The sequence below is a fragment of the Astatotilapia calliptera genome, chromosome 23 (assembly GCF_900246225.1).
Source record: "Astatotilapia calliptera chromosome 23, fAstCal1.2, whole genome shotgun sequence".
NCBI lineage: Eukaryota > Metazoa > Chordata > Actinopteri > Cichliformes > Cichlidae > Astatotilapia > Astatotilapia calliptera.
Window position 1 is genome coordinate 15,633,957 of NC_039323.1, and position 12,485 is coordinate 15,646,441.

General features: G+C 37.2%; 1 protein-coding gene across 4 annotated transcripts in view; it reads right to left on the reverse strand.

Annotated features, from left to right (window-relative positions):
- The window catches only part of naaladl2 (N-acetylated alpha-linked acidic dipeptidase like 2), a 568,261-nt gene that overhangs the window by 287,400 nt on the left and 268,376 nt on the right, over nt 1–12,485 (reverse strand). For all 4 annotated transcript variants that reach the window (XM_026159034.1, XM_026159033.1, XM_026159032.1 and 1 more), the window contains one exon: nt 4,878–5,145. In XM_026159034.1, the coding sequence (XP_026014819.1) occupies nt 4,878–5,145 (268 nt within the window). The remainder of the gene's footprint in view (nt 1–4,877; nt 5,146–12,485) is intronic.

Below are 12,485 nucleotides of genomic sequence, written 5' to 3' on the forward strand. Positions count from 1 at the left end.
CATCCTACCTGCATTAAGGTAAAGTTAATAAAGAAATATTAGATTCTTGCGTGTAGCTGTCATAGTCCACTTTATCTGCTTTGCTATGGCATCACTCCTCTTTATTAACAACGAGGTGTGAGCTACCATCCATTTATTCTTTTTATAAACTGCACTAGGTGTTTTTGCATTCTCTTCTCTCATTACTTTTCCCCAAACTTTAACTTTTAAAAGAAAGTTTCTTCAAACCTCTGACAGCCTCTCTGTTTAGAAAGTGGTTTAGGAAGAAACGATTTTCACGTTTTGTTGAATTTTCCACTTTGAGACACACCTAACCTTCCCCAATCAAAGAATGACTTCAAACGCATGTAAATCACTGAGTTAAAACAATGATGATGAAGCACTTTTAAAATTTGTGAAATTGTAAAGAAAACACTACTAGTTGCAGTCAAAGGAGCTTGCAAAGAAAAGCGTCTTTAAGTTACTTGAAGACGTCTTCAAGTAACTTAAAGACGCTTTTCTTTGCAAGCTCCTTTGACTACGATGACCTGGATGACTGAGAACCTTCACAGACACTACTAGTAACGCCGTACCTCAAAAGTCTGATTGATGATTAACCCTTTAAGACCTACCATAGAACCAAGTCCGCCAGAGCTTATATCATATTTTTACATGCTGTGGAGCCATTTTTGGGAGCATTTCAAGTTGCTATACATCAATACAACCATTATAGCCCAGATTTTAATAATATGTATTCATTAAGTGCATAGTAATTACATAAATTGCAAAAAAGTGCAATAAACTACAAAAAAATTGAAAATCGTTTTTGCTTTTTTAACATATATTTGTAGTTAGAGAAATTTAAGAGGCTTATCCCTCAAAACTGTAAATACAAAAAAGTTGCACAAAATAGTTTCCCACCACAGGAAATTTATTTTGAGTGTCTTCATAGTTGTATTTTTGAAATACACCAATTTTTATACACTGCAGGAAAAACGAAAATAAATATTATACTGCAAATTTGCAAAAAAGCAGCATATGCATCAAAATAAACTATTTCCAGCAGTGCAATATGAGTCCTAAGCATCCCAGAAACGACACAGAAAGTCATAAAGTCAAAGATAACTTTTAAAAAGACGAGTATAGGCCCTGAGGCCCTGATAGTAAAAAAGACTACATTTCCGCGAAAATGACGTCACTTCCGGTTTCGGGCAGGTAATGGCGGAAATGCAAAAGTTCGCGCTGACGTCTATTCCAACGTAGGAAGTGTTATGACCAGCTGATTGGATCGGTAAAGCGTGTTTCTGGAATATTATGTTTTTGTTCCTGCAAGCGCTTTTTATGCAGTTTTTGCAAAGCTTTATGTGGAAGGAAACCGTGACCTAGGACAAGCTGATGGCATAAGATGTAAGTACAACTCCTCCAGTTTCATATGCAAAAAAAATTTTTGCGCTAGCTTACGTGGTTGCAGTGCTACCGGGATTTAAAAATAGTTACGCAAAACAGAGCGTGCCCGCTCCGATCGGCTGTAAAGGGTTAAGGCTGCGCTGGCTTCAATCTTTACAGCCATCACCTTCAATTTAGCTACTTTATAAAGGACAGACATGATCACACTTGAAACATTTCTTTTTTTGAGACCTTGAGTAATACTGTACATTTATGTATCTATGTACAGCCCCTAACTGCATGCACGTGTCCCTTGGTCAGAGTTCAGTAGGCAATGGACCATGGCAGTGCTGCCTGAGAATACAGAATAGCCATTTATAAAGCTTTCTGGGAGCAAATGCATTCCTGGATCTCCAGTTACTCCAGTAATTCATTATATAGTGTATGTTTGTATCCTTATGTGTATAACTGACAATGGAAAGGAAAATTCATACAAATGACAAAAAAAAAAAGGATGATAAAGTGAAAAGAGAAAAGGGAAAGCACCAGGACGAGTATTTTTTACTCTACCTGTGTTGAATTAGTCAGAATCTTTTCCCAACAGTCTATCCTTGGAAGGCTTAAAAGTGAGCTTTTATAAAGCATTAGCGAGCTTTTTTACAGTGTGATATTGAGTCACATAATTGAGCCTGTGGGTTTGCATAAAGTTTCTTTCAATACTGACGTTTGCTCAGCCGGTGGATTGGAAGTGAATTCAGTTTATCATATTCGATTAATAATTCATGTCAAGAAAACCTATTATTTAAAAAACTTTGGTCAAATTTTAACTTCATTTAAAACACAGACACACAAAACCCCTCATAAAAGCAGGTGGCCAGTATAACACTGCAGAAAAAGTAAGGCTCCATTTATGAATAAATGCTGGCATTTTTCTTATCCTTTCTTTAACAATTGGGTGTGATTTTTTAAATTTTTTTTTATTTATGTTAGTTACGTTCTTTCTCTCTCTCTCTCTTTTTTTTAAATAATTCCTGAATAGTATATCAGGAAAAGAAACAGTCCAGCAAGCTTTTTCTTATAGTTGATTAATTCTCTGTAAAATAAGATAAATTGGGCAATTTTAGAAACCATTATAAATCTATTGAATTTTCACATGATGTGGCTCTTAGAAACTAATCTACTGACTCCAGAGAGAACGTATATAAACAAGGCTTGTATTTATTTACTAGTAAATCAGGAAAGAGTAGAATCATATCCAGTTTACATGACAGCTACTTCAATTTTAAAGTAAAAAAAGTTTTAAAGCAGAGTTTAAAGATATTCAGACAAGCAAACTGACTGAAAATGTTTGATATTCAAGCAGCATAATGATGATCTAATTTGTTATTGGGGGGATAAGTAAACAGCACATAGAGCTTTAGGTAAAAAAATCAAGAATACATTTTACCTTTTATAGAAAAGCATTGCAAAAAACTGAAGTTCTTAGTTGTTCTTATGTTGGTCGATACTTTGTCTAACAACTTTTTTGCATGCTTGTCTTGCATGTTTTACTGTGTTCTTACAGCTGTGACCGAATGGCCCTGAAGCTCTACAGGGAGGCTGGTATCTTGCTTCACTTGATGGATAACATCCTCTGGTGAATGCGTGCTATACCAGAAGGATTTTCTGTTCTTCATGGATGTTCATGACACCTGGGACACTGCTATTGTATTTTCACTGTTCGGTCTATACGAGTCCTAGGGGTCCTGTGGCAACTGGGTCCCTCTCTCGTAGAGTTTCCCACATCTGTTGCCATTCTCTGTTATTACTTATTAAGTGAACAACCTCTTTTCCACTTAAAACAGTCCAGTGAACCACGCTGTGTAAACAACGCCCTTCACTGAAATACACTTTGCCTATAGCAACATAATGAACATGGTGATATCGTCTTCTTCTGTTACAGATCAAGAATTAATAATACAAGCTGCTGTTATTGTATTTTACTTTCAAATTTAACACAATAGTTGAACTTGTTAATTTTAAGAGCACACAGTCCAGCACCAGCAAAACAGGGCCACCAACAGCAGGACTTATTAGTCCAGTATACTTGCTCTGGGCCCAATCCATCCATCACAAATGCCATATTTAATTGTCTGAAAGCCATGTTTAGATCCTGCAAACCACCGCTTAATTCAAGGCAGCGTGCAGGAACAGAGCTAGGAAATAATAAAGTGATGGATGACTGTGACCCTCCTTTGGGTAGACTTCGACGAGTGGACAGCTGGATGGATCGAGTAAAGCGGAGAAAGGAGAACGAAGGGGGAGAAAAGAAGAAGAAAACTTGGTATTCAAAGAATCACTCCAACTTTTCATCTGCCCTCAGGCCGGGCAGGGGCTCAAGGGAATAACAAGCATCTCCTTCAACCCCTTTCTCTGTTCCCAGGATACAGAGAAGTAAAACTCTCTAAAAATAGTGTGACTGTATGCTTTGTGTATGCATGTCTGTGTGTCTTCTAGCTAGAGTGGGTGGACTACATACATAATGACTTCCATTAACCTTCACACTCTTGAAGGATGGTAAAAAGATTAACTGTGCACTGTGCATGACACAACTACTATGAAAACATTTTTTAAGATCTCTGCATTGAGTGTGTTGGTGTTATTGTATTGTACAAGTGTATTATTATCTTTCTAATGTGTATGTAATAATGTGTGTTAATGAGGTTATCTGAAAGAGGTGGCTTTGGACAGCCTTTAAGAAAATGTCCCTTTTGGTTCTATAAAAATACAGAAAAACAAAAGAAAAAAAAACATCTTGAGTATGACCCATTTTAAAGACTCTACTCCATTTTGTTCAGTTACCTGTGCAGATACAATATATTAATTTTTTCATTCAACAACATCATTTAAAGAAGTTAAAATTGGTATAAACAATGTATTCCAAAGCACATCCTTTATCAAACACATACAAAAATAAAATAAAACTTAATAAAGACATTGTTGAGTAGAATTGGGGGGTTTTGGCCATCGACTGTCAATGAATCTGCCTTAATTTTCAATTTAATCTTGATGAGCTTTTTTGTTGTTTTTTGTTTGTTTTTTGTCAAACTTAATTGGACTGCTTCATTTTTAGATTTGAACACTGCGCTATTCAGTCTAACAAATCAATTACTTGCATTTACCTGACGACAGCTAGTTATTCTGTCCACGTTCTATGCATTACCTCCCTAAAATCTGGGAGCTTTCTGCATTTCAAACAACCTGCTATTAGAAAAGCTGCTTAATATAACATATGTGTCCTTCTCGTTTAGACAGTTACAGTATATCAAATAAATCAAACAACAGTTCAACACTGAGCTTTGGTTAAACAAATTATCAGCATTAGAACCTAAAAGTTCTTGCCATGACCTTTGTTCATGACCATGGCTGGGGTTAGGAGTGAGAAAGACTAGGACCGGGTTCCAGCAACCAGAAAGGTTACACAGCCTTCGTTTCAAGAAATGTCAACATGACACAACACAGCACAACCATACCTGCACGCTTCCCATGGCAGAGTATGCAGCATAGGAGAACTGCTGCTTTGTCAGATCATTTGGCCCACGCTGGTCACAAGGGGTCCCATTTGGCATGAAACACTGGTGGCTAGATCTGTCAGTGATGGTGTTGGGTGTGGAACCAGGCAGACTGAGCAGAACAGTGTGATTGGATAGGTGGACATCAGTTAAACCAAGTCCCACCCACTGTCTGTAAAGGTACCTGGCTCTTGACTCTTCACTGTCATCTGACAAGCTTGAAAAAGATCTAGAAAGAGTGGAGAAAGACTTGTTACTTTGGAGATAAACAGAAAGCAAGATCCCATTATTTCCCAGAACTGTTCATTGAAATGTATTTAGTTTTCCTAAACAAACTTACTTGATAAGTGATTGTGTTTGCTTAATAATGAATCATGAACAAATACTGTGAAAAGCTGTGAAATTATAATGACATATTGCAAACTATCAAGCTGTAAAGAATCTATATTTCTCTGTAAAATTTAACAAAAACTGCTTTAAATGTTATCCTCCTTTTTACATTGTGCACCTCTGGACCACTTCCAGAAAAATTGCACTTATTTTTAGACATATAGTTTTTTTTATCTTCACTCATTACCAGTTTAGCTCATGATATCTGGTTGCCTAAACTATTGTCTTCATACGACAAAAGTATTCCAGTTGAAGGGTTGATAATTTGATACATTGGAAAAGATCATGTGCAAATTACAGATGCACGTCTTCAAAGTGGGACCTCCAATTAATGATCTTGAGTTGGTGCAGCACTCCTCAAAGAGATGACCTACAATGGGAGACTGGCCAAATTTGAGTCAGACTGTTCTTGAAATGTTTTCCTCAGACAGAATTACTGTGAGATCATGGACCAGTAGAAAAATCTATTTTGTTAAAACTGAGTGAGGATTAAACAGGATGCCATTCCAAACATGATAAAAATCTATCAAGCTGTCAGCAATTTCAGTTCCATTTGATACAATTTTATTTATACAGCACCAAATCACAAAAACAATTGCCTCAAGATGCTACCTGGAACATCAAATTTGTAATACCATAAAAATGTAGTCTGATAAACCCGTACAACTCTCAAGGAACTGACTGAAATCGTTTGTGCACAAGAACGAAAACTATGAATCTGTGAATATTTCCTTTTTTGTGCTTTTGAACTGGAGAAAAGGTATGAGCACGCAACATGAGCCTGCAGTCCTCTACGACTTTATATTTCACAGTTGGAAAGACATTCATGACCATAACATTCACATGGAGGCTTTTTTTAAATAAAGACCTTTCTTCAAAATTGTTCTTTAAACTAAAGTATTTGTTCACATAAAAACCCAACTCCATTAGGGAGTTCAACATTTGGAGAATTTGACTAACTGAGCTTCATTATTTTTTTTATCAATTAATAAAGCAGATCTTTTTTGTATGTACTTCTTCTATTTGGCTGAGTTCTTTGAAGCATTTCTTACACCCAGACTCCTCACAGGAGCTGTCAGTCTGTCATTTCCGTTTTCCTAATTGCAGGAAAGAGATGTCAATAAAACTTGATCCGTTGGCCTTATTTGAGTCTTCTCTTCAGGTTTGTTTGGTTCCTGATGTTTACTCTCTTTATTGTTCTGACTCTGAGAGGTCTGGACTCTAAAGTTCAGCAATAAAGACATTTCCAGATTGGACTGGCTGGTATTTCATCCTCATGCTGAAGAAACATTTTTCAGCACTGAACAAAAGCTGGTTACAAACATACAAAATATCTATCTATCTACATTTCTTTTTTGGCTTGAGTGATGCTAAATAATATAAGAATAACGTATGGATAACCTTGATAAAGATGGGCCACATATCTGTTTTGTCTATCTGTAAGTAGGAGGGAAACATTTATGTATGCCTGCAGAATGTGCTTGTGTGTTTAGTGTGTGTGATATCTATATCAGTCTCAGCAGCAGATGGCCCAAACACACAATTGTGCCATTCTCTAGTCAGCAGGCCACGTCACATAGCTCGCCAGGAGCAGCAGCAGGAGGCATTGTGTGTGTTGCTGTGTTAGTTTGTGTTTTCTTGTGTATGTGTGTGGAAGACCTGCATCTATAATCCAAGCTGTTGGAAGGGCTCCCTGTGGTTTGGGACACATGCCCAATTCTAACGATACGTCATGTCTCAAGTGACTTGAGTGTGTCTGTGTTTGCTTGTATGTGTCAATCTACACAGCTGTGTTGAAACGACATCTTACTGCTTACCTACCAAACACAATTTTTCAGAACACATTGATCTGTCTTTAAATTTAAAAGCCAAATTCAGATCCTTTAGTAAAAGTAGCATTTTTAGCTAGCATTATGAAACGAGTCAGAACTTCTGTTTTCAGCTAACTTGTGAAACAAAGGGTCCTAAATGTCCTACATGCATATTAATTTTGGGATACAAATAAGAGCATAAACCTAATTAGCATCATCTGGCTCTGGTGTTTCACCTGTGTCTACACACAACATAAGCTGTAAGGCCACACGAAAGCAATTAGCTAATCACATCAGCCGCGGAAGCAATATTATAACTATAGCTCATAAACCATCCATCCATGTTAATACTCCAACATAAGCTGCCACAGCTAATTTTATTGCAGGCAAACCTGGACTTTTGCTTGTGTTTTCAGGTTTGGCTGGGTAAAAATTTATATATGCTATGTGTCAACACATTGTTCTTATCTTGTTAGCTTACAGTAACATCTAAAATCATACCAACTAGTCAGACAAAGGTGGTTGCCAACTAAGTTGACCCAGGGTTTCTGAATCATGCACATTCACACGAAAAGGGTAGCAGTGCCCTCTTTTAAGATAATTGTGAAGGTGTATAGAACAATAAAATTGTCTTAAAATGATTTAAAAAATTAATGATGTAATGAAGCAACACTGTCTTACAGCAGCGGTCCCCAACCCCCGGGCCTCGGACCGGTACCGGCCGCGAGAGTTGAGGCTCAGGTGTGAAATGTATGGTCTTCAGGGTTTTTATCGGTTTTCAGCGTTATTTTGTTATTGTTTTTATTGTTAACTCGGTTTTCCTGGGTCTTTTCACGTGTGTTATGAATAAATCTTATTTTTTCGGTACCGGTTACTAGTTTTATTTTGTTGTATTTATCCGCGACACCTTAAAGGCCGGTCCGTGAAAATATTGTCGGGCATAAACCGGTCCGTGGCACAAAAAAGGTTGAGGACCGCTGTCTTACAGACCTTCATAACACTAAAATCCCAGGGTTGTCTTCAGGGTTAACCTGAAGACAAACAAGCGAATATATAATGTGTCATTCCCAAAGGACACTGGTCACTTGGTGCAGCGGGCCACATTACCATTTTGTGATATAATTTATTAAAACTTTAATGGAGCCATGTTTGAGACTCCAGTAAAACTGTCATTTCAGAAGGTTACTACCCCATCAATATCATGTGAAGATGTGTCCTGTTTAAGCCAGATGGCTCTTCTTCCTCTTCTTGACATTTTCTTCCAACTAATAGGATTGAGCATGGATATCGTGTACAATATCTGTATTTATTTTATGGCAAATAATTCTAAAAGGCTGTTCAGAAACTTCAAAAAACAAGAAAATCTGTGTTATTTTCATGCTGTGTAACCTTTCCTACGCCTGCAGAGATACTCTGATTGTTTTGAAGTGTTAATATGGCCGCATTTGAGGGCTGGCAAATATCTTTATCTGATGAGTGGATTGAATCCTTTCCTCTGAAGCCGCTCTACCCCACAGAGATTGATGAAAAACTGTTTATTCAAACTTCAGCGAGCTGCAATTGTTTCATGAAAGGCTTTTTTTTTTTTTTTATGTTTCATATCTCGTCTCTTCTAAAGCATCTGAGCTTTAATTAATTCTTTATTCACAATATCACTGACAAATGGGGTGAGGAAGAGAAATGTCTCTTCATCCTGATTTGAAATAACAGTTCAAAGTCTGGTCCCAAACTCCCAAGCTTAAATTTCTATGCAAGTCAAAAGCTTTTCTATTATTAAAGATGGAAAATGGCAATGCTTCTTCAAAGCCAGTTTTTAGCATCTATGCACCATCTCCTTTCAAACAGAGCCAGACAAATTAACTTTGGCAAAGAATACATTTATGGTCTTATTTTGATTTGTGTTTTTATTGAATGCTTTATGTTTGCTATAATGGTAATATGTAAGAGCTATTAGCATGAGAGCAGGCAGATAAATCACATGTTTCGCCCATGCATATTGCATATATAATTGCCTCTGTGGGAGCTCGATGTGCTTTCTTGGGCCAAGCAGACTTGGGATATGAGCTGCTGTTGCCTCTGCTGGCAGCTGCTGAGGATAATATATTCCTGTAGAGCACAATCATTTTAATAGCTCATCCATTTGTTGAGGAGACAATTGATTTTCTCTGTTTCCACACACGTTAGTCACATTTGATTTCTCTCGTCCCATTTGCATTTGTCACATTTTAAGAGCATGGCGCCTGTGCTCAGGCTCCATGATAGGAAATCTTTATTCAGGTGCCAGGGCTAGTGTTAAGGTGGAATGCAAGTGATGATAGAGGCTGCCAATAAAGACGACTCCACTCATCACTGGCACTTTTACGCACATCAAGTAAGGATGGAGAAATTAGCAAAGCACATCAGAGAGACAGCAGAGAGTTAAATCACTGATCCAGGGACAGGGAATTCTGTGGCTACGTTGAAAAGATGATTTGAAACATTTTCAAATATTTCTAGTCTGATAGATCTAATTCAGTTCTAAATAAACTAATATCATAATATTCTATTATTTTCTAGAGTCAGCCCTCATTTATTATGCTCCTGAGGATTGAACAATAACTCTAAAGGTCTTTCAACATTTTACTTTAGCCATTGGCTGCTTTTTCATTTTCAGTCCAGTCCTTGAATCTGACAGTTTACATGGTAATGTCTGTCTATGAATCTGTCAAACTACCACTGATATGTGACGCTTTGTTGCTTCACAGACCTGTCTGTTGGAAATGAGCAGCAGAGATGAAGCATTTCCAGTACTTGACCAGACAACCTGAAACCCATCAGCCCAATAAGCGACAGTTCAAAACAACCAGCGTTGCCATTCAGACCTCACAAGATTATTCAGCTTACTCAGGGTGGTAAACAGGCTGCGTTTTCCTCATGTAATTCTCCTTCATTTGCTAACTGCTTAATCGTTGTCTCCAGAGTTTTCTCTGATGGTCTTGGGAGCGACCTTTTCACATGAACCTTGCTACCTTGGTCATTTTCAACCACCTTTGAGTCTGTATCCCATTTTGACCTCAGAACTTCCAGGCCATACTCACCTAGCTGTTCCTCTGTACCATACCAGCCACTTGGTTATGGCGTTCAATGTATACCATGTCTACAATAATCTTGCACCCTTCTGTTATGTGCTAGCTTATCATAACATGTCCTTGTGTGGTAGACTCTAGCTTCTGTTGCTCTTGTGCTTAGAGCTTGTTCCAGTTCTGCCATGATTAGTGCATCTGTGCTGTCTTTCACCCCAGCTTTGTCCAGCCATTAGGTAAAACACAAATTTCTGTGGTTTGACAAGGATTTTTGTTTTTGGTCAATTATTTCTTTCGTGTAACAATGCTGATTGGCAATTGGATGGCAATGCAACTACGAGTCCAACACGTCAGTGATGGATGAAGGCACAGTTCCAAGAGAAGCTGTCTTTGAATACAGCAGCAGTTAGAGGACCGCTTCTCACTGAATGTAAAATAGGTCCAGTGGTAATGCGCTCAGCTACACTGCTGAATAGTAATGCACACATGCGGACAGCGCATACACTGTACAATTAACCTTTCACATCCCTGAACAAAATATTACATTTTGCTCTTTGAGTCCTGGTAATAAGGGCTGTCAAGAGATTAGAAAGAGGGAAATTGAGAAAAAGAGGAAAAACAGTTTAGTTTTAACCACTCACAGCCATCATGATCCTGGTTTATACAAATCTAATAATGTATTGGGATTTGGACATTTCCTAATTAATTAATTTAACCCCACCCTTTGACTTTCACAAATCTAATTTATACAGTATTATGGTAATAAAATTCAGTCAATTCAGTGTTGCCACAAAAAAAAGATGTATCTCCATCAGGATTTCATATCAATAAGTTAAAACAAACCAAAGAAATACATCAAATAAACAGTGAAAGGAAAAAACTTGGTCAGTTTTTAGTGCTCATTTATAAAAAAGACGAATAAATAAAATTTCCACTCAGCCTGTGGGTGGTCTTTATCTTTCAGGCGTGGGTCCCCTATCAGAGACTTCAAGCTCAAGGGTCTTGCACAGTGTCTTTGCTGTTTCTAGGACTACATGTATACATATATATAGATATTTGTCTGACTAGTTGGTGTGTGTACATATATATATATATGCCTGCCATCAGCTGAAAAACTGATGTACAAATTGCTGTCTATACAAGTAAAACCAAAACCAAAACAAAAAAAGCTACTGACAGACATCCATGGGACCTCAATTGCAAAAGGATAAAAATACTTTTATTTGGTGGCAGGAAATGTTTAGTTTATCTAACAAGTTGCAGATTCTAATTTGAAAGATATGGGGCTATAGAAGCCATTTGCTTGTTCAAGCAAACACATTCTTATCAATTGCCTCACTCTTTAGGTCTAAACATTTTTTTTTAGATATGGCTGTTTTGCCAACCTGATTCATTGTTCTTGTTTATTAAAAGAAAAAAGAAAAAAAAAACAGTGATAGGTGAATGCCAAACTTTAAAGGGATGATCTTATCGTACCACTTTGCATTTTGATGGTAGGAAATGTCCACATTACATTTTTTTGAAGCCGAAAGTAGGATAAACATAGTTGCTTATAATATGCACACTGAAATAACTTCACAGGACAATTGCAAGAATTAGAGCTAAATCTCATTGTTACATTTGCCACCAAATTCCATGCTTAAATATTGGTGACTTTGAGTTACAGTGTTATTGGATAGGGTTGCAACATCTATTAAAATATATTTGAATATGACAACCATTTCTTTGTAACTCTAACTTTCTCTGTCATTGCTTCTATCAAATTTTAAAATAGCCTAACTCACGGCACACCTGTATGTATCTGTTTTTCATGACAGTCATTTTGTAATGCAGTGATAGTAAAATAGTGATTCTGCATATCGCCATAGTAATTTTGGTGCATGGGATGTACAAAAGTAGAAGACGAAGTTACTAAAGTAGCTCATACCGTTGTTGAATCCAGCAACCGATAGGCCAGAGGTGGCAAATGAGCAATCAGCAGAATCTCTTCTTGTGATTGTGTGACATTGATGGGAATGATGGGTTTTTTTTTCCTTACACAGTTTGCACGATTCTATGCATATTTGTATGCAGGTCAAATGACCTGATTACAGTTCAATCCAATAAAGTGCAATGTAATACAATACAAGTCGTATAAATTTTATTCAATTTTATTCATATAAAATCAGTTTACAACAGCAGTCCAGGTTCACAGTCTTGTAAGGTTAAGCCCTAACAATATTTGAGAGTGGGGACACCAATAAAACGCGCAAGAAAGACATTTAGCCACAAAATAAGACAAAATATTTTTTTCTAGCTGAGTGTGT